The sequence below is a fragment of the Rattus norvegicus genome, chromosome 8 (assembly GCF_021556685.1).
Source record: "Rattus norvegicus strain SHRSP/BbbUtx chromosome 8, alternate assembly SHRSP_T2T, whole genome shotgun sequence".
Taxonomy (NCBI): domain Eukaryota; kingdom Metazoa; phylum Chordata; class Mammalia; order Rodentia; family Muridae; genus Rattus; species Rattus norvegicus.
In genome coordinates, this window is record NC_141541.1 from 34,857,318 (window position 1) to 34,878,429 (window position 21,112).

Consider the following 21,112-nt stretch of genomic DNA (forward strand, 5'->3'; position numbering starts at 1 on the left):
AATGGACGGGTGCTACTAACGAATTAGAAATCTTACTGTATTTCTTAGAACAGCCAGCAAGACTGACTAACGAAGCAAGTAAACAAAGTCATTAGTTACAGTGGTTAGCAGGTAAGGGGATGCCCAGGTTGCCTCTGTGGAACTCTGGAAGCTCTAAGCTAACAGGGAGTAGGAATGGCAGAGAGGGAATGGGTCCCAAATGAAAATAAGCAAAAAAGTTGAAAATAGAAGTTTTTATTTAGGCATAGGGGGAGGGGCTCTTCCTTCAATTGGCTCCTCACCATCTCCCCCATGGCTCAGGGTTACCATTCCCAAGGCTTCAGTCTAATGAAGCCCATTTGGCTCATGTGGAGAACAAAGGACGGGAAAGAGAAAAGTATTAAATTAACAACCAGAAAAAGGCCAAAGGGATTCTGAAAGGAAAACGTGTGCCTTCTAGAGTACAAACAAAGGTTTTGTGGTAACCATTATTTTGGTCTTGGCGGGGGAATGTAAGCAGATACTCAAGATAATGCAAACAGGAGAGCAGCCAGTACATAAACACTAAACACAAAGGGAGATGTTGAACCACTGTGAAAAGAAGTTCCCAGACGGTAAAGCAAGAAGAGCCAACAAGGAGTGAACCATGATGAGAACTGAGAGCTAGAGATCAGTCCAAGGAACCTATGTCCCAAAGCATGCAAATCCTGAAGCAAATGTGGGTAAACAGGACAGAATTAACAAGGCATATTAGAATGTCCAGTGCTAAGGGCACATGTCTTTATATTTACAAAGTTCTCAAAGTACCAAGCACAATCCAGAAAGATGTAAGTCTTCAAAACAACATCACAAACCAGGTGCTGGAGTGGCTCGTTTATAATCCTAGTACTTGGGAAGTCAAGGCAAAACAATTGCTGTGAAACTATGGCAGGCTTGCGCTACATAGTGACTTCCAGGCTAGCCAGCCTATATTATATACACAAAACATTGTCCCCAAGACACAAAAATAAAAGTAGAATAAGCAGACAAATAAATAAACCACAAAAGGGTCTGGTGGGACAGAAACAAGTGACCTCCAGAGGACGGGAATGAATCCTATAACTTACCTGTCTCCTGTTTGCCATGGGATGCAGGAGAATGAGAAAGTAGTGATGCTAAGGTACAGGTGAACGTCATATTTATATTCCAAGTTCTGTGCTCACCTGGATATTTGGCCAATCCTACCACTAGATTAAAAACATCCCCTGGGTGAAAGCATTTTATTTAAACAGCCTTCTTCCTTGAAAACCTGTTTGGGGATAGATTTCTGTATCTAGTCAGTCCCAGAATGGGAAACCATGTGATTCAAGAGAAGCATTGGATTACTAAGTGATACACAGATGCTGTCCCACTAACACTAGTGCTTGGGAAGTCTAATGAGTTCAAGCTATGGAGTTTGGAAGAAAAGGACAGAGCTCCAAGGTGAGGTGGGCAGGAAGGTCGGTGGTCTGGGGAGAACAGATGGTACATGTAGGAGTGTAAGGGAATAACTCCAGGCCAAAGAAAGGCAAGGTGTTACAGAAGACACTGTTTTTCCAGATGGAAAAAAATGCATATGAAATTAACATTCTAAAAGGAAGTGATGTGTAATGCGACAGGGCGAGCAAACAGCAGGCAAGAGAACAGAGAGAAGCTAAACACCTCTGTCTCCAAGGCTGTCCCAGAGGGAATCCCAGAAAGCAGGAGATACCTTAGTCCTGGAGCTAAACACCTCTATCTCCAGGAATATCCCAGAGGGACTCCCAGATAGCAGGAGATTTCTTAGTCTTGGCCTCCCGCAACCAAAGGCTAAATATTTTCTATCCCCGCCAGATGAGAACACTGTTGATCTGCATTTGGCTTTTAAAGATCTGTGAACACAGAACAGAGTCTTGCTTGTAGCTGCAGACTGTAATGTATGTGGTTTATCAACCTTGACACCATGAGTGGAAAGAACACTGTGTGTGAAGAGGGGAAGAGGATGAGGGAAGAGTGAGGGCTTTCATGCTTTCCTGATACCTGGAGAAAACCCAATAAATGAAGAAACACCATTGAAGGTTGATGCTTCCAAGTAAGGATTTAAATATATCAGAGGGGAGGACTTTAAGGAGTAAATACACAGGACAATAACCCAATTTTCAAGTATTGAAAATATTTGTGCATATAAAATAAGATCACTGATAATCTACACTCTGACCCTTTATATTAAGATTGACTAAAATTGATAAATAACTACATAAATACTGAGTGTAAGCTGTTTTGTCAGACACTAGACTAGAATAAGGTGTCAGTCTTGGCTTCACAGTTAAGGGCTCTAAAAACACAGGTGCCTGAAACCCATCCAAAGTTTCTAATTACTTACTATGGGTGAGCTTATAGCACAATGATCTTTTAAATTTTACTTGTTATTATTGTGCATGTGCACGTATGATGTGAGGGTAGCAAGTCATGCCACCACAGCACACATGTGAAAGTCAGAAGACAATGTTGTGAAGACTTTGTGACCTTGCTTGTTTTCCTTCTGCCTTTATGTGAATTCCAGGGATTAAACTCTAGACACCAGGATTGAATGGCAAGTGCCTTTATCCCCACAGTCATTGCTCTGGACCAGTAGTACGGTTTCTTAAAGTTCTCTGGATGACTGGAATACTATTCAAATAGAATTACTTCCCTGTAGAGATAAAGCCATGTGGGACCACAGCAGAAGGGTTCTCAATCTGTGGGCTGTGACCCCTTTGGGGTTGAACGACCTTTTCATAGGGGTCACATATCGGATATGATGCATGTGAGATATTTACATTATGATTTCTAACAATAGCAAAATTACAGTTATGAAATAGCAATAAAATAATTTTATGGTTGTGTGGTCAGCATAACATGACAAACTGTATTAAAGGGGTTGCAGCATCAGGGAGGTTGAGAACAACTGAACTAGAGGATCATATGACTGAGCCAAGAGCCTCAAATGCTTACATCAGTTGCTCTGTCTTACATGGTTAGTATCCAATTCAAAACTTGGATTAGAATGGATCTTAAAACTTTAGAAAGAATTTGATAATGGGATATATCACTGATATGTAGGGTGAAGGAGAGGTCTGTGGTCTGTGAGCATTATAAATTCCAAGGCTCCAGAGTTCAGTTATCAGTTCTTAACTCATTTTATTGTTGTTTTAGAAAAATAGGATCCTGAAGCCCAGAGAAATTGGGTAATATGTGCACATGTGCACAGTGGAACCATCATCAAACCTGTCATTTGCAACAGCATAGAAGAGCGTGCAAAAGGTGAAGTAAGCCAGATACAGCAAGATGTTTCCTCCTGACCTCACTCTTAAGCAGAGAGCAACACGGTGATGTACAGAGGCCTGGGATGAACAAACAACAACGTTACTCAGAGGGTAAAATTCCATGAGACAAGGTGGGTAAGAACTGGTGGTCCTACCGCACTGTGTTGTGATGACAGTTAATAATATGCGCTAACAGAGAGGAAGGTAAACGTGTTCATCACAAAGGTGTAAGTCAGTGACATGAAGGGTATGTTAATTAACTTGATTTAAGCTCTGCAGAATGAACACACATCTCAAAGTCTTAGACTACATGACATAAATATATGCACTTATTACTTGATGATTAAAGTTAGACTAGAGACCAGTAAAATGGAGGAACGGGGAAAGGCCCCGCCCACGTGGTAAAAGGGAAGAAGCAAGAACAGCAAGATGTCTTTGGACCTCCATGTGAGTGCCATGACGTGTGCTAACTCAAACACACATACACTAACGAATTGATTCATTATTTAAAATAAAGGCAACACACATCAGCAAGTGCTGGATGTGTTTTCTGAGCACCTTTTATATCATTCCCTATGTGAGCATCTTCTCTCTGAGCCTTCTTTGCCAGCCTTGCTCCTGTGCAGCGCACACCTAAGCACCCCGCTTCCTCTCCTTCCCTTCACCTCAGCGACATCAGAAAGCAAGACAAGACCCACACACTCTAGACCCCACCTCAGTCCCTACTGAATGTGGGGCTTCTCCTCCTTAGCATGTTTACACTCCATGTGTTTAGGGTCATTTTTCTCACATTGTCTTGTGTTTCTCTCCTGCTTGGTCTCTGTTTCCTTTGTCTTTGAGCCTGGGAGGTTTCATAAAGAGACAGGTCTCGGGAGGAGCTACAAAGATGCTTGTATTTCTCAGAGGAAAGCAGGCCACAGGGCTCGCTGTGATAACGCATCTAGACTGGCCGACTTTACTTTTTGTCTTTCTGGCAGTTTCTGCTCTTCGTTTCTTCGTTTCATTTATATCAGTGTGAAGGATGCATATATCTCCATCCTTGTTTCCACAGCCACGAAGAAATATGACAGGGTCCAAAACAAAGGTAAGAGATTTATGGACCCTGCGAGATTCCCAATTAATAGAAACCATTGGGACCATGGCAGCCTTCTGCTTCTGGGGCCTCTAAATGCAGCACTCCCGTCCCATAAAGCAGAGTGGTTGACACTGGAAATAAAACATCTACCCTGGTGCTCAGGCAACGCTTTATATGCATTCCAGAGCCATGCTCTGTGTTTAAACCCCAGCTTTTTAGTATAATTTTAGCGTTGGAACTTAACGTTTTTACTGCCTCTTCTCCAAATAATCAATATTGATTTTACTCGATCTGTTATCATCCTGACATCAAGATTTATTTCCCAGCTTCACTCTGCATGAGACTGTACTTCACAGAAGGCACATTTATTCCCTTCCTTTGGGAAGGCTCCTGGGGTAATTATCTTGCTCCATTGGCAAATCATTCAGCTTATGTTGTATTGAAAAATAATAATTGGCTTTGTCCCTCATCAGGTTTGAACAGCTTTATTATCATTATATTTGCTGGTATGTTGTGATAACATCTTTGCAGAGTTTGGAACTGTTCAGAGCCAAGAAGCCAAGGCTCACGGCAGCAGGTCTTCATTCCCGATGTCCTCAGAACTTCATTGACTGGACAGTACAAAGCTCATAGGGGGCCTGCAAAGCATTTTCTACCATGGCTTTTGCCTGTGTTGCAGATACAGGAGCCTGCGATAGATCTAGATTTAAGGTTGGCCAGGGCAGTCTGTGTGATATGAGCAAGGGAGTGGTTATGAAGGGACGGCCCCAGTGGAACTCACCTTTCATATACTGTTGTCCTTTATCTGTGTTTTGTTTTCTGCAGATTCTATCACCCACAGTCTAGTGCAATCTAAATATGTACAACAGAAAATTCTGAAAGGATATTGTTCTTACATGAGATAGTGACTAGCATGATTAACAGAAAATTCTAAAAAGAAATAATCCTTACCTTTGAAACCTAATAACAAGATGAAACTACCTGCCATCTTTCTCCTCCCACTCAGGAGGTAAGTTACCCTCTGTGCAGTGTAACCACACTGTGTGCACTAACCAGGATTAGTCAGTAGTTGCCTTGACAGTCTGACCAACTGTTGCGCCAGTGTTTGTGTTCAAGTGACACCTGTACTTGACAATGATTCCAAAGCACAAATGATGGTGGTGATTTTATTACAGTGCATTGTTATAATAATCAGATTTCATCATTTGTTACCCTTTTTATTCTCCTGTGTGACTATTTAATAAATTAAACTCTTAGCAAGGTCTGTATGTACAAGCAGTATACATGGAGCTCAGGAGCATCTGCAGTTTCAGCTGCCCATTGAGGACCTTGGAATTACAGCAGCTAGACACTAAGGGACAGCTGAATTTTTATGTACATGATAGCTTTTCGGTAAAGCATTTTACAAGTAGTTCAAGCATAGGAAGCTGCAAGACATACCTGCAAAGTGTATAAATGCAGAAGCCAATGGAGTTGGGATTTAACCATTGGCTAGCTACAAATACTAAGTAAATTACCTAAGCTTTCTGAATGCCCAAGGGACATATTAGTAGCAATAATTACACGGGGTGGGTATAGTTTTTGGATTTATGTATGAGTTAAGTGGTACCATGTATAGTAATTATATATGCAAAGTCATGTTTAAATATGCATTTATACAGAAAAGACTATAAGCATAATAACCAAGAAACCCATTCATTCACTTACTCACTCAACAAATACTAAGCATCTGCGATACGCCACCCTTTGTGTTTAGTCCAAGAATTGTAAAAGGAGATAAAATTCATGACACTTTTTCTCATGGACTTGACATGTGGCTGAAATAACACACACTAGTTTAGAGTGTCAGATGGCAGCTGGAATAAAATCTTGAAGTGAAAGTCCATAGTGTGCCATTTATCCTAGTGAATGGCACCTGGCCTAAACTCTCGGGGGAAACAAGAGGGATAGCCAGTTGCTAAAGTTGAGGAATAATCCAGGCAAAGGGAACAGCATAGGCAACAGCAGGACCTGGCAGAAGCATCCAAAGCAGGAGCAGCTGACAAACGATGATGTCCTCACTAAGGGATAACACAGAGTGCAGAGGCCAGTGCAAAGACAGGTGGCAGGTTGGGAAGTTGACCATAGTGAGATGGCAAGTGACCGTGATTGTACTCAGTGATGTGTGATGCATTGTTTGTGTTTCCATTTTCATGCCATCTTTGTATTAAAGGAAAACTGAATAAATCCAAGCCAGGGGTTAAGATGCAAATGAGGTAACATGTGGCCAGGACAACAGCTGGTGACTTTGGGAGGAGTTCAGGCTGCTGGGGTAATCTGAGCCATGCCTGGGCAGGCAGGTTGAAAGTAGGTCTTTTGTGAGCCCCCATGGGCAGACACAGGCTCGCAGGTGCCTTGGCATGTGGCAGTTGTGAGCGGACAAATTGCATTTATCAGAAAGAGAGTGTAAAACAAATGAAAACAGAAATCAGTGAGATCTAGAGACTAAGACACTAGGCTGAGTAAATATGGACTGAGTCTGGTGTTTTCTAGAATCATGTCATTCTGTTATTTGACATTCTCATCTCCAAAGAAATTGTACCAGAGCCTTCCATCTGTGATGTGGGGATTTCCCTGCTGTCCTTCACTGAGTATGAGGCTCTGAGAACCTGTGTTTCTGGAGCTCTGGGCTCCCATGTGTGCTGGTTCCAATTCTGGAACAACGTTCCGTGAACATTTAGAGGAATTCTCCCAGCCCACAGACATAAGGCTTCAGCTGACGTGTCAGGAGATTGGGCATCTGACCCTGACACTCAATTAGCAGAACAGACCGCATGTAACGTACGCTTGACACTGATATGATTTAACGTTAATAACTGCTTTTCAAATATTTATTACAATGGCTGTTTTAATAAATATTTCATGAACACTATTTTTTTTCCAAAAAGCTCTCTGTTGCCAGCTTTGCTGCCTTAATTTGCCTTAATGAGGACTTTTTTAAATGCATTGATTAAATTGTTCTCCTGGCCATGTACAGGAGGCAAAGAGGGATACTCTGGAATATATGTCTTCTGGGTCAGTCAGCCGGGAAGAGAATGGAGAACCAGAATAAAAGAACTCCAAAGAAGGACAAACAGGGGCTCTGCCACTGACACTCACAGTTAACATTGGCTTGTTCTAGAAATGAGGACATCTGTCCTTAGCAAAGAAAGGCTGGGACAAACTCTTTGAGGGAAACCCCATGAGTCATCCTTTAAAAGCAAAGCCGGACTTGCTTGGGAGAAAGGAAGAGCAGAGTTATCTTAGGATCTTACAGCCCACAAATAAAGAAGTGAGGCTGAGAGGAGATGGCAAAAGTTCTGTGTCTAGCCTCCCGCTGCCCACCATGGACTCCTAAAATCCTCTGCAGCCTTGGCATTGCCAAAGCTTTGAAGGCTGATGTCTCTACCTCCCATTCAAAACTACTGATTTGGGTATTTCGGAAAGCATGGTCCCTCTTAAAATCTTTTGCACGTTCCATGGGGAGGTGTACCCTGTTTTCCCTGGAAGACTACTCTGGAAACAGGGCTGCATTCTGTCACTGAAGGTATCTAGGTATGACACAGTGTCCACTGAGGTTTGGATTGATGCACACCTTTGGCCAGGACTCTAGCGTACATCACTGAGGTCCCATAACTCTATCAGGCCTCATAGCTTCTCCTTGCCTTTCTCTGATGGCCATAATCATTGTCCCTGTGTCACAATGTTATCTTCCCACACTTCTGCCCAGGCTTTTTCAGACAACTGAGAATACTCTAAGCTCTCCTTGATTCTGCTTGATTGCCTTGATTGACAGAACTTGAATCCTTGACCCTTTATACTCTACCTAGCAAACAGAGGATACTCTACCTTTATACTCTACCTGTGTCTCATGTCATATTTCTCCTTGGACTAGGAAACCTGTCTGTTAGTCTGCCAAGGAGAAGATGTGTTCCTCTGGAAGGAAACTCAATTGAACCCTTCCCAAAAAATTAGGGACCATTTATATTATAGAACTACCTCTTATAAACGTGTTTCTGGGGCACATGACCACAGATGTTTGTCTCCCCCATAGTCTCTCTCATTCCAGTGTTTCAGTATTCCCAATCTGATTTTAGCATTTCAGTACTTGGCCCTCATAGCCTAACCAACCTTTTGAACTGGGTTCAAAGCACTTGTATCACAATGCAGTTATTTTCACCGCAGGGGTCTACACAGCATTCTGTCCCTGGACTTGTGCAGTCCTCAACCTCCATGGATAAGCATGACAACCTTGCTGACAACTTGCTTTCTGACTTTTCAAGTTCAGCCAAGTTACAGAACAATAGCTCCTATAAATCCTAATCCTGGATAGAAGAGACAACTTACTAAAATATTTTATATTGTTGTTAGGTTTATGCTAGTATAGTAAATCACTGCTTATAGATTCTCCTCCAATAAGCATTGCTTCATTAGCATTCGGCAGTTAGGTAGATTTCCAATACCAGGCATGGTCTCCTAATTGATGAATTACTCTTAAGTCCAACTAGAGATGTGTTAGTTACCACCAAGTTATTGTGCCACTACAACATCCTGTTGGTTATCATACCATGGTCATTGATGTGCTTCATGGTCATCATAGTTGTATAGAACCATTGGTTGTCTTCCTCCTTAGAAAGCTTGACCACTGCCTTCTGGAACCATTAAAGCTAGTCCTCATGGAGGAGGTTTTCAAATCAGTTTCAGCTCAAGTGTCTCTGGAACATGTTTCAGAAATTCATGGTGTCTTCAGCAGTAAAAATCAGTATTATCCCTAACAACAATGTATAAATAGTTGTCCTTATACCCAAAGATAAGTGTAGTTTTCATCCCACATCAAGGAAATTTCTCTTTGGAACAGATGGAGACCAATACAGAAAACTACAGCAGAGCTCCAGAACCCAGTCTCAACAAATACATCTACAAAGCACTTGAGAACCTAAGGTAACATTGCAGAGGAGACCGTAGAAAGGTTGTAAGGGCCAGAAGATGAAGGAGTTTGCTGTGTGATTGTGTCTCCTAGCACTATCAGATGCTATACCCACAGTCTTACAGTACGACTGCCCAGTTGTGAGCTGAACAAGACAACACCGATGAACACACAAAATTAGAAAGTAAGAAGCCCAGAAAAGTTCAACCCTACACAAAGAACTAAAAGCAATTGAGGAAGACTGGAAAAGGGAGAGGTGGTCCTCCTACTGGCTCTCCAGTGACAAATAGTCAGCTCTGACTATATACATACAGTTACATCAGTTAGCATTATATGGACTGAACAGTACATATATATATATATGCATATGACAATTAATAAAAGTTCCACAAATTTGAAAGAAAACAGGGAGAGGTAAAATGTTGTAATTAGGTTATAATTTAAAAAAAATAATGATTGGGATGTTGTATGCAGGTATAAAGAGTAAAAAAAAAGAAAGGTGAGAAATAAACACACAATCAATAGGATGAATTCTTTGCCAGTGAGTCCAGGGTACCTAGCCAAGGTGGTAGATGTTATAAGACAGGAATAGAAGAACTGCACCTGAGCCAAGCCTTAAACTGACTACAATTAGCTTCGAGACTGAAGACTTACATTGATGGTGAAGGTGTCATTATAGAAAAAGTTCATGAACTCAGACACCTCCACACGCTCTCCTCCAGTGATGAATGTGTTTAGTACATGTGAGATATAAAATATGGATCACAAAATATGAGGCAAAGCTGGAATATTATTACCTATATCACATATCATACACCTCATTAAGAAATTGTCTTGTCTGCTACACCTCAGTGGTAGAACACTTGCTTAGTTCATGCAAAGCCTGGGCTCTGGTCCCAGCACCACACAAACAAAACCTCTCAGCCTTATCCTGCAGGAAATGAGGAGCCATTGAAGAGACTTGAGAATACGTTTAACGTTTTTATTATTCATCCCTCATTTTCAGACTCTAGCGAAACCAGATTTGAGCAGCCCTGTTGTCAGCAAGGCAGTAATGTTGTATAGGGAGGATGCTAAACCTACAGGAAATAGTAACAATAGTAACAGGGACAATATTTTCATGGTGCACGTTATGCATTGATAGTCCATGAATCCCTTAGAAGTTGTATTTAATATCCATGGTTCTTCTGTAGAAGGCACTGTGAAGATTTCAATGTCATACATGAGAAGGTGAGAATGGAAAGATGAAGCTGCCCCACACTACATGCCAGGTCATCTGCAACACTGATGCAGAGGGGGAAGGATTCTAGAGAGACTTGGGAAGCCCATGGAGATGCTTGCCAGGAAGTAGAATAGTGGATGGGAAGGCAGTTGGAGAAAGACAGTCATTCTTTCCCTCTGTAGTCTATAGAATTGGTAAAGGCCTCTTAGCTAATGCTAAGGGAGAGGATATTCTCAGAGTTGAAGATCTGGGAATCTTCCACATATTCCTAGAAGCTGCCCCAGTCGGCAATGCCAGTTGGAATGCTGACATACCAATATTCTGCCCTTTGCCTAGGTAAGTACAGTCTGGGAAGGGATTCTGATTTCTACCTTGTTAGGAGGTAACTAAAAATATAAGTTTTCCAGGCTCCAGTTATATGGCCATTTCTTCCTCACCTCAGCCATAGAAGCAGAGCATGGGTAGCCTGCTTAGATGAGCCAGGAGCAGTGTCTGAGTACACATCAATGAGAACGTCCCACATTTTTAGAACCAATGAGAGAATTTTTTAAATCGTGGTGGAATAGCTAGGATGGAGGCTGGTGAGAGCTGGTGTGATCCCTGCACCAAGTGGCTGAATACCCATCTTGGTTCCCCGTTGTGCCTGTGCTGGCAGAGTGCAAAACAAAGGCTATATGAAAAGACAAGACAGCTGAAGATGGGAGTCTTGATTAAAGGCTGTGTGGGGGAGTACCACTGGGCCAACAACCTCTACTGATAAATTTAATGCTTGTTGGTTAGTGACAAGGAGTGAGTGTAACATTTGACTCTAATAAAAGCAAAGAAAAGTCAGCCTGGGTCCTGGAAGTCAGGAGCAGAAGAGTTAGGGATTGCAGCTTGTCAGGGACTCTAGTAAGCTCATCCAGGTGACTATGGAGCTCCTGACAGACCCTAGGAGCAGTGGGTATACACTCTTGGGATCGTAGAGAAGGAGGCAACCCAGCAGAGAGACAATGTTCAGAGAAGAGCAGAAGAGACATTTAACAATTAAGTTAATGTCTAGGAGGAAAGAAGCAGCCCTGCATGTGGGGGAGACAGTAAGAGGATACCACGGTCAGATCAAAGGAGTACAAATCAGACCAGATTCCAAGGAGGCGGCGGCAATAGGACACAGACCTTCGGAGGCAAAGATTACAATGAAATATTCCTAGACTCAGGTCTAGACACACACAGAAACAAAACTCAGTAGGAAAGGGAAATGTGTTTATTTGCAATTACACAAGTTAGAAAATGGGGCTATCATGCCTGCTTGTTTGCTACAATTTATTTATCTAATACCAAGGCTAAAAGTGTATGTAAATTTAACTTTAAGAGAGACACATCAGTCCTAAGTGGGGATAAAACAGCGGAAACAGGCTCCAGCTTGCCTCCTCTCTCTTTATAGAGACAGTTTTTAAAACAAGTTGAGGCCGAGGAAAATGGAGGCTTAAAGGTCTCCCATACAGAGAGAGGGAGTCATAGTTTCTACAATGGGGTAGACATTGATAAGTTCTCATGTCCCACTAAATAACAGTTTGCCCATGCTCAGGTAAGCAACCCGAATTAAGTGCAATTGATCCCAAGGAAAGAAAACAAGGAAGGGAGGATTTAAACAGTAGAAATTGGATAAGTTAGTTGGGAATTATAAGGGGTCAGCAGGAGGAGGAGGGGTCAAAAGAAGATAAAGGAAGAGAATTTGATTAGAATAATTCTGGACATGGATGACCTTTTCATGATAATCAGTTATAAAACTGAATCTTTGTAAAGTTTGGCCCCTCACTTTTTGAAGGAGAACAGAAACTCAGGATGTGTGAAATATAAGATCCACACCCATTCTAGGCCTGGCAGAGTTTCTTGTCTTTTAAGTTCATTTCTTTGACATAAGTCCATTTGAGTGAAACAAAGGGGTAGTTTCACAGCAGAAGGACACAATGTCTCTCTAGAATACCTAGTGTTTTAGCATGGCCTTGGGGACTGCTCCTGGTTAATATAGAATATCTCCTTCCCCTCCATAGCTTTAGAGTAGGACCCTGGGTAATAAAGAATATATCCTGCTTCAGGGTAGGTTAATATAGAACATCTCTACTCACTCCGTGACTTTAGAGTAGGACTCTGGCTAATATAGACTATCTCCTCCCCTTTATAGCTTCTCAGTAGTATCCCCATTAATATAGACTAGCTCTTCCCCTCTATGGCTTCAGGGTAGGACCAGGGCTAGCATTTCAGTGCTGCTTAGCAGAGACTATCTAAGTAGGATGTTTGTTCTCTAAAGTTTTGTTAATATCCTAAGGGCTGCTACCACAAATTCGCATTAGCACAGTGTCTCTAAGCAACAGAAATAGACTCCTCATGGCTCTGGATCTCAGAAGTCTAATATCAATGTTCCAGCAAGGCCAATCTCCTCCGTAGGTTCCAGAGGTTGAGGGCTGTACCTTCCCTTCTCCTTCTGGTCACTGGGGCTGCACTACTCAGTGTCTGTCTTCTTTCTTTTCTTCCTGTATCAATCTCAAAATGTCTTCTACTTACTAGAAGGTCACCTATGATTGGATTAGGACCTGCTCTAATAATCCAGGACGTGTTCTTTCTTTCAAAAATTTAACCTAATCACATATTTTGCTGTAGATGGTGACATTCACTCTTTTGCCATATAAAGTGATATTGATGGTTCCTGTGGATTATGAAGTGAATATATCTTTGGGAAACTATTCTTTAAGTCTACCGCAGGGACAGCAGCATACTACTAGGCCGAGGAGAAGACATGAAACGAAAAATGTTAATAAAAGAGAGTTGTGGTGAACAGCAGAGTGAAATTTTGGAGCTGAGAAATATCAGAAGGTGCCAAGCAGCTCCCAAAGGAGTAGCAAGAGGCATGGGACAAGAAAGGGTGAGTCTTTACAGCTGCTTCTTCCAGTGTGATTCCCATCTGATATTGCCCTGGGGTAGGAACAACTGCAGGGTATTAGTAACTGTCAAGACTCAGGCTTTGCTCACCAATGTTTACAGCACTGAATTTGTAACTTTCCCCTTGCCAAGAAAGAGACTTGCACAGGCCTGTCTGTCACTAGATTAGACTATTCTCAGGAGTGAAGCAGTTGTCACCTTTATGATTTCTGTCGTCACAGAGGCAATGAAAGTGGCCCAAGTTGACTGGGGCATGAAGGAGAAGGCATTCTGGAGAAGGGGTGAGATAAGGTGGGCAGTTGAGAGGATCTTGAAGGCAGACTGCAGAAATCTCCAGAGGATACCCAGGGAGGTTGGTCAGCATCGTGAGAGAGGACCAAGTCAAAGAATAGGAGGCCCGCTAGTGCCTTTTCTGAGCTGACTTTGGGCTCCGCACAAGTTACATCACAGCATGCCAGGTCCTGCACAGTCACAGATTACACCCTCTGCCATGTTGCACATCAATTCACTTCTCCAGACTTCAATTTTTGAGCAATAAAATAGACTGAAAAATCCCCACCCCTCCCAAAGGTGGTTCTGAAGATCAATAGAGTTATCTATATAAGCATCCATATAATGACAGAGGCGCAGACTTTGTGCCCAGAGGCCTCTGATACACGACTTCTTGCAGGGAACTTTGGTGTGATTCATGCCAAGTTTTGGGCCACATATAAGTCACTGGGTCTACAAGATTAGAGACTAGCCTCAGTGTTAGTAGAGTATACCCTCTAGGTTAGTGTAAGAATGCTCCGTGGCGTTTATACAATAATGAAATCACCTAGAACACATTTCTTGGAATGTGTCCCTACATTAAGTGATGTATGATTGTACCAGCGACTCCAGAGTAAGCCTCTCAATTCATCCTGTCCTCTCAGCTGTGCCAGGGGAATGTCACTCCTCAGTGTTGAAAAGGAAGGCAGCAAACATCCCAGAGCCCCGTGGCTGCCCCTCCCACACCCTCTCTTCATTTTCCCATTGGCAGCCTTTGCTTGCTCCGCTTTGGTTCAGGTATCCAGACGGTGATTTGTTCCAGATGCTGGGCAATTTGCATTGTCCTGCTCGGCATGAAAAGTATTTCTCCAAAGCTTGCCGACCTCTCAAAAACTGGTGTTTTCAAGCCCACCAGCCAATCTCCAAGACAGGGCTGGAAATAGGCAGGTCTTTCATCGTCATTGTTTGAACACGGGATACACTGCAGCCAGCAGAGAGAATTCCTGCCAGTAAATCTAGGAAAGCCACACAGTCTCTCACCTGCTGAGGAAGGATGGATGCTTCCAAGGGCCACTGTTCATCATCTTAGGAGATATGTCTCCAGGAGGCTGGGGAGAATTCACCAGATAAATCTGAGAGAGACTCAGATGAAGCAAGACAAGTGGGGTGTAAAAGGCCGTCTAAGAAGTTGAACGTTCCCGCAGGCAGGGGTGCCATGTGCCCTAGGTATGGGGATGGAGATTGCTATTAAAACATGCCAAGACTGGCTGCATATAAGTCAGTGATTTAACAATACTTCTGAGTGTTCCTTATACACAGTCACTTCCTAAGCTCTGACTGGCAGGGCATATTAAAGGCTATATACCCTTTTCCTCCCTAGAGCATCTCCTTCCATAAGCTCCATTGCAGATGCTTAAAACATATACACTTAACTCTCTTCAGCTAAGACTGGATGTTTTGAAAAGGCATTTGTGGCAGCAAATCCCTGTCAGGACAGAGTCTTGCTTCTGTAGGCCTCAAGCTTCATCTGTGAACCTTCTAGGATCTATAAAGGTAGAACTTCCCTAAAACCTTTCGTTTCTCACCCAAAAGACGTTTCAAATGTTCTAAGGCAGCAGCAACTCACAGTGTTTATTGTGAGCCCGAGTGTTCCTTTTCTTAATCACCAGTGATGTGAAACAGCCCAGAGGCGCACCGAAGCAGTGATGGTAGGAAAATATCATTAACATGTCAAAATGCCGGCTGCCTCTGCTGCTGCCTGGTAATTTACAGGGATGACTGGTAGCCTACCAAAGAAGACGACGTGGCCTGCCACTTGTATATGCAAGCGGTTACAAATAATCTTCCGTTTGCAACCAGCTCTATATAATAATGTTTATTTCTCACTTTTTCCTAACCCTTTACCCCACTTAGCATATTGGTCCCATAATCACAGGGTGACAGAATAATATTAGGACCTTGTATTCAATCCTGAATATCTCTTCTCTCTCTCTCTCCCTCCCTCCCTCCCTCCCTTCTTCTTCTTCCTCTCTCTCCCTCTCTCTCTCCCTCTCCCTTTCCCTTTCCCTCTCCCTCTCCCTCCCTCCCTCTGTGTGTCTCCCTCTGTGTGTCTCTCTCTCCCTCTATCTCTCAACCTATGTCTACCTAACACCTACAGGTGTGTAATCGCCACATCTACCTCACTCAGTATGATGGGTAATTCCCCTCCCCCAGCCCTCTTCCAAGGCCATACAACAAGCTGAGCAGGCCCTTTGGCTCCGAAGCTCCCATATTTCACCAGAGCCCTTTGCCTCCAGTTAAAGTGGATGGCGAGTGGACATTTGGGCTCCTTAAGGATGCTGTCTCCAGAAGGCATCATTCCAAAATATATCTGCAGGCACAGACTTCTTTTTATTGGCTTAGAGGAAATCACACTAGTAGCCAAGGTAACCTGTGCCAAGCTTCAGGGTCATTCTGGGCCAGAGTTTCTGTTTCATGTCATGTAAGGTGAGGCACACTGAGCATAGGCAGTAACCAGGGGATTAGGATTCAGCGCAAAATGCCCAATTCCTTTTGGAGGAATCAAGCTGTGGAAATTAAAAACAAAAGCAAAGATGAAACATCATTTTCGCTAAGTGTCAAGGTGGCAACCGAGCTCTGTACAGATCCCCTCCATCAGCTCTTCTCCCCCACGCTTGAGAAATCCGGAGTGCCCCGTAGTGCATGATTAAAAGTTCCTCTTCTGTGCTCCCCCTCCTCTTGCCTTCATCCTTTTTGGTCTGGGCTGACACTAGAGACAATTAGGGACCGTATAATCGTTGCTGCTGGGCTGAGCTTCCACATTCATCCTCCTCAGAAGGGACTGATTACCATATTAAGCATCTTGCTTTTGACAAAAATCAGTGAGAATGTTTCCCTCTGTTTCCCCCAGAACACAGACTGCAGTGTCAAAGGGAAAGGCAATGGGAGCGACCAATGAGAACAGAGAAGCAGAAATGGCTCTCTCTCCTAGCACTTATCTCTTTTGATGTTGAAATGTCCTCTCTCTTCTTGTATTTTATTTATTTGGGTTTTGATTTCTTCTCTTCTCTCTTTTCTTCCCGAAAGCTGCCACTCAGAACTGCAGTCTCTGAACCCGCCGATGTCGATTGGAAAGGTCGGTCCAGCTCTGGCAGTCGGAATCTTCAAGAAGCTGAACTCCAAGTGCCAGGTTTGCCCATGGACCTAAGTCTAGCCAATGGAACCCAAAAATCTAGGTCATGACTGGCAGCTGGTTTCAGAACAGGTGTCCTTCACCGTTTTCAATAAGCAACCAGGAAAAGAAAAACAACCACCAATGAGAACTTTGCAACAATCTCTGAGGTGCTGCCTGGCTTAAAGGGAATATGCGGAAATTTGGATCAATTTTCTAAATAATTTAAGCCCCAATCTCTGTTTCCCTTAGAAACACTCAAGTAATGGAAGCCAAGAGGTGTTGAGGGTGATCTACATCAGTAGCTTCCTCTAGCTGCTACATTGCTTTCTCCACCTACCTAGCCCATGATGGTGGCCATGATAGGTGTGCATTTACAAAGGCAGTGATTTATCAAGTGCTTCCTCTGCGCCGGGCACTGCCCAAGGGGCTCTGCATACAGAACAACTAAATAGAGTTATGCTTCTCTTAGGGACAAGGATGCATTTTGACAAATGCATCATCATGGGCCCAAATCGGAATGTGCTTTCACAGAACCAGACAGTTGGAGTCAGTCATTCAACATGGCCCATTGATGTGATCAGATGTAGTGGACACTGGACGTCTTAATTACTTTCCTATTGCCGTGATTAAATAACATGACCAAGGCAACTTATAAAAGACAGACATTAGTTTGGGCTAATGATTCCAAAGGGATAAAAGAGTTCATCATTTTCAAATGGGAAGGCATGGCAGCAAGCAACTGAGGCAGCCAAGAGCTCACACCTCAAACCTGATGGCTTTTGAAATCTCAAAACCAGTGACATACTTCCTCTAGGAAGGCCATGCCTCCTAAACCTATTCAAACAGCACCACACAGCTGAAGACTAAGTGTTGAAATATCTGAGCCTACGAGGAGCATTCTCATTAAAATGCTCCTAAACCATCCTACTAACATTCAAGGCCAATGCAGGCTGTGCAGGATATGTTTTACATTAAGTATTACATATAAAGTATGCATGTTCATGGGTGCCTGTGTGTGTGTGCACATGTGAGTGTGTGTATGTGTGTAACATATGCACATATATGTGTGTAAATGAGTGTAATATATACATATATTTATGTGTAAATGTAGTATTCTCTAAAATAAAGATAAACCATAAACCAGGAGTGTAGGCATTTACTATTACCATCAAGTAAGCTATGCTGTGCCTAATCATGTGTGCTCCATGATTACACAACTGGCAGGACAGCAAGTTTGTTTATTCTACCATCAGCAAAACACATAGGTACATTGAGCTATGACTTACATTATGATGATGATGTCCTTGAGCTATGACTTATGTTATGATGACTATGATGTCACTATGTAACAGAGACGGGCTCCACCGCCATCATAAATGTAGCCCATCATTGACTGGTGTCATTTTGATACATGTGACTCATCCACTAAGAAATAGGCCCTCGCCTGCCCAAAGGATCTGAACGACATCTAAAAGACACAACTGCATATGAAGAGAACTGGAATTTTAAATCTTAAAATCCACAAAAGAGAATCTAATCCATAAGACAAAACAACATATCCTAAAATCAGACAAAAGCAACCAGTCTTGATGCTAACTCCAGCTCGCTCTTGCCCTGCATCTTCTCCACACCCCCTCCTTTAACTGCCTTCCCCCCAGACTCCTCCTGGAACCTCTGCCACCAGGCTCTTGTCTTTTGTTCCTTTCTCTGTTGCCTCCCACCTCTCTAGTCATGTCTCTCTTCAAGCATTCCCTTGATTCTACATCACAAAGACCGCAGCACTAGCTGTCAGAGGCTGAATTCTCATTAGGAGACAGGAGGAAGGAAAGCTGTGTATGCTTCAGACAAAGACAAAATTTTCCTCAGTGAGTTGGGACCAGGTGTGATAGGGAATGGAAGGGCTGGGGCACTGACGTGATATGCTGGACAAGCTGGGAAGAAAACATCTTTGTTTCTTCCCTACGATGAGAAACCTGAAATCTAGGTAAGTTGTCTGAGGCCGCAGACCTAACAAGCAATAGCGTTTAAAGATAAAATTTGTATGAAAACAAAGGGCACCATTTCCCCACCTAACCACACTTTTCCTTGGAAAAAATAAAGATCTGAAACCCTAACAATAAAATCAATAGGATTATTGAGGCCTGTCTCACCATCCTTCACTGGCACCAGTGGAAGATATAACCAGAGAACACTGTAGCTCATTCCCAGATGGCAGGGACCTACAGATATCTTTTCAGGCCCTATCTTTAGTAAATGGCTCAGCTCTTTGGATTTGAAGAAATATGGCTTGGATTTCCTTTATAAGCATAGACTCATTCATTTGAAGACAAAATATTAGTCCAGTCCCCACCATGTTAGAAACCACAAGGAGGTTGGAAGGCAACTAGAAACAGGATACATTATTTGCCCTGACAGGTAAACTTCAAAACTGAAAATGGAATTTTAAGCAAGTAGGACTCTGTAAGGCTGTAGAAGAATTAATTCAGGAGTCACTCAACAGGGCGTGAGATGACCAAGAAAGACTTTGCCAATGTCATAGCATTTATTTCATGCTGTTCTAGATGTGTGTTTACTGTCCTTTGAACAATTTTATCTTAATCTTTGAGGTTATCTTGAACTGTCCTCAATTTTTATACTTTACAATTGAATTCTACATAAGCCCTAAAGTTACTGTTAAATTGAATAGGTCCCAAAATCACACCCTCCCATGAAAAGTAACATGCAAAAATCACATTTCTATGGCTCCTAGACAATCAGATTTCATCATTAGATAATAACTTTTGAAAAACCTATTGGAATAGATTCATTAGAAAGTAAGTAACTGCCTCACAAAGGCTGAATAGAAGAAAACATTTGTGAAATGTATAGAGAATCATCTGACCCAGGGTGGAGGGGAAAGACTTCCTAGAGAATCAGCACTTGAGCCAGTATCTGAGGGTGTAGGAAGAAAGAAGATCATGGCATGCAGAAGGGACAAGATGGAGAGATAGGGGGAGCAAAGGAGAAAAAAGACACTTGAGAGACATGTGGAGGGGCTTATGAACTGGTGCGATAGCCAGGTCTTTATCTGATGAGCATTGTGAAACATTTTGCATCATTATATATAAAACAGCTCTGTGTTGCTCAAAGACTACTGGGATTCTACTTGGAAATGAGATTGAAGGCAATGACAGGAAGTGGCCCTGGAAGCGCTTATTGCATGAGACAGAGGAGTTAGATGTGATGGAAAAAGAAGTGGGCTTGGAAATTTTTAAGACTTGTTTTTGTTTTACGTGAATGAGTGTTATCCTGCATGTAGGTGTATATGTACCTAGTACCCAAAAAGACCAGAGGAGACTCCATATGTCAGGCCCCATGGAACTATACTTATAGATGGTTGTGATCCTCCATGCTGGTGCTGAGATCCAAGCTAGGGTCTTCTGGAAGAGCAGCAAGTGATCTTACCTGAGCCATCTCTCTGGATTCTGGCCCAAAGATGTAGGTGGCAGCTATAAAATGAAAGAAGACATAACAAGGGTTTACCCTGGTTTTAGGTACATTGGGCATCCAAGCAAGGAGTCAGTGCTTTCAAAAAAGTCAGTTTCTGAGTGTTTGTTGCAGAGAAAGAAAGAGGTGGGATACTGGAACTAATTTCACAAAACAGAGAGTAGGAAGAATAAGGATTAGTGTATATACATGGAAACAATAGACAACAGCCATTCCTGTCATCTCTATGCTTCTTCTGTCTCCAACTCGGGACAGGTGGGTGCCTTTTGTCAAAATAAGCTAGAAACCAGTTGTTTATTTTGCCCCTCTTCTGCAATTATATCATAACTTGCTGGCTTTTCAAATGATGAATAAATCAATATTCTTAATATTTTTATCTTAATAAAAGTAATTCTACTGAACCTTGTTAAAGTTTCTTGACTCATGGAGTGACCAGAGTTCACAAAGTACTTGGAATGTGGAGCAAAACTCACCAAAATTGAGAAGGATTGCCAATCACTGCGTGTCTTCCGCATGCTTCCTTTTTGGTAGCTAGCCACCTGCTCACTCTAGCTTTTTCTCCTGTTGGCTCCATCCCACTAATGGCTTTGTTCCTAGAACCTTCGCTCTACAGCATGTCAAATGCTTCTGAGAGCTTGGAGCAGTGGGCTTCTGTCTCCTAGTGCCAAACCCAAACATGCCAACTATACAGGAATCCAGGGTAGTGGGGTGAACCCCATCTGCCCTCAGATCTCTCTTCCTTCCAGCCTCTGCTGGCCGC

The 21,112-nt window shown here is 42.7% G+C and overlaps 1 protein-coding gene across 8 annotated transcripts in view; it reads left to right on the forward strand.

Moving 5' to 3' along the window:
• Nucleotides 1-21,112, forward strand: part of LOC148004006 (uncharacterized) — a 65,694-nt gene that overhangs the window by 31,253 nt on the left and 13,329 nt on the right. For 2 of the 8 annotated variants that reach the window (XR_015627092.1, XR_015627094.1), the window contains 5 exons: nt 3,172-3,412; nt 5,182-5,365; nt 9,233-9,315; nt 13,256-13,425; nt 16,779-18,006. Coding sequence is in view for 1 of the 8 variants with exons in the window: in XM_087564011.1 (XP_087420137.1) it covers nt 3,403-3,412; nt 4,333-4,365; nt 13,256-13,425; nt 16,779-16,934 (369 nt within the window). In the remaining 7 variants the exon portion in view is untranslated. Of the gene's footprint in view, nt 1-3,171; nt 3,413-4,332; nt 4,366-5,181; nt 5,366-9,232; nt 9,316-13,255; nt 13,426-16,778; nt 18,007-21,112 lie in introns of those variants that run through there. The other 6 variants (XR_015627093.1, XR_015627095.1, XR_015627096.1 and 3 more) reach the window with 5 other exon arrangements.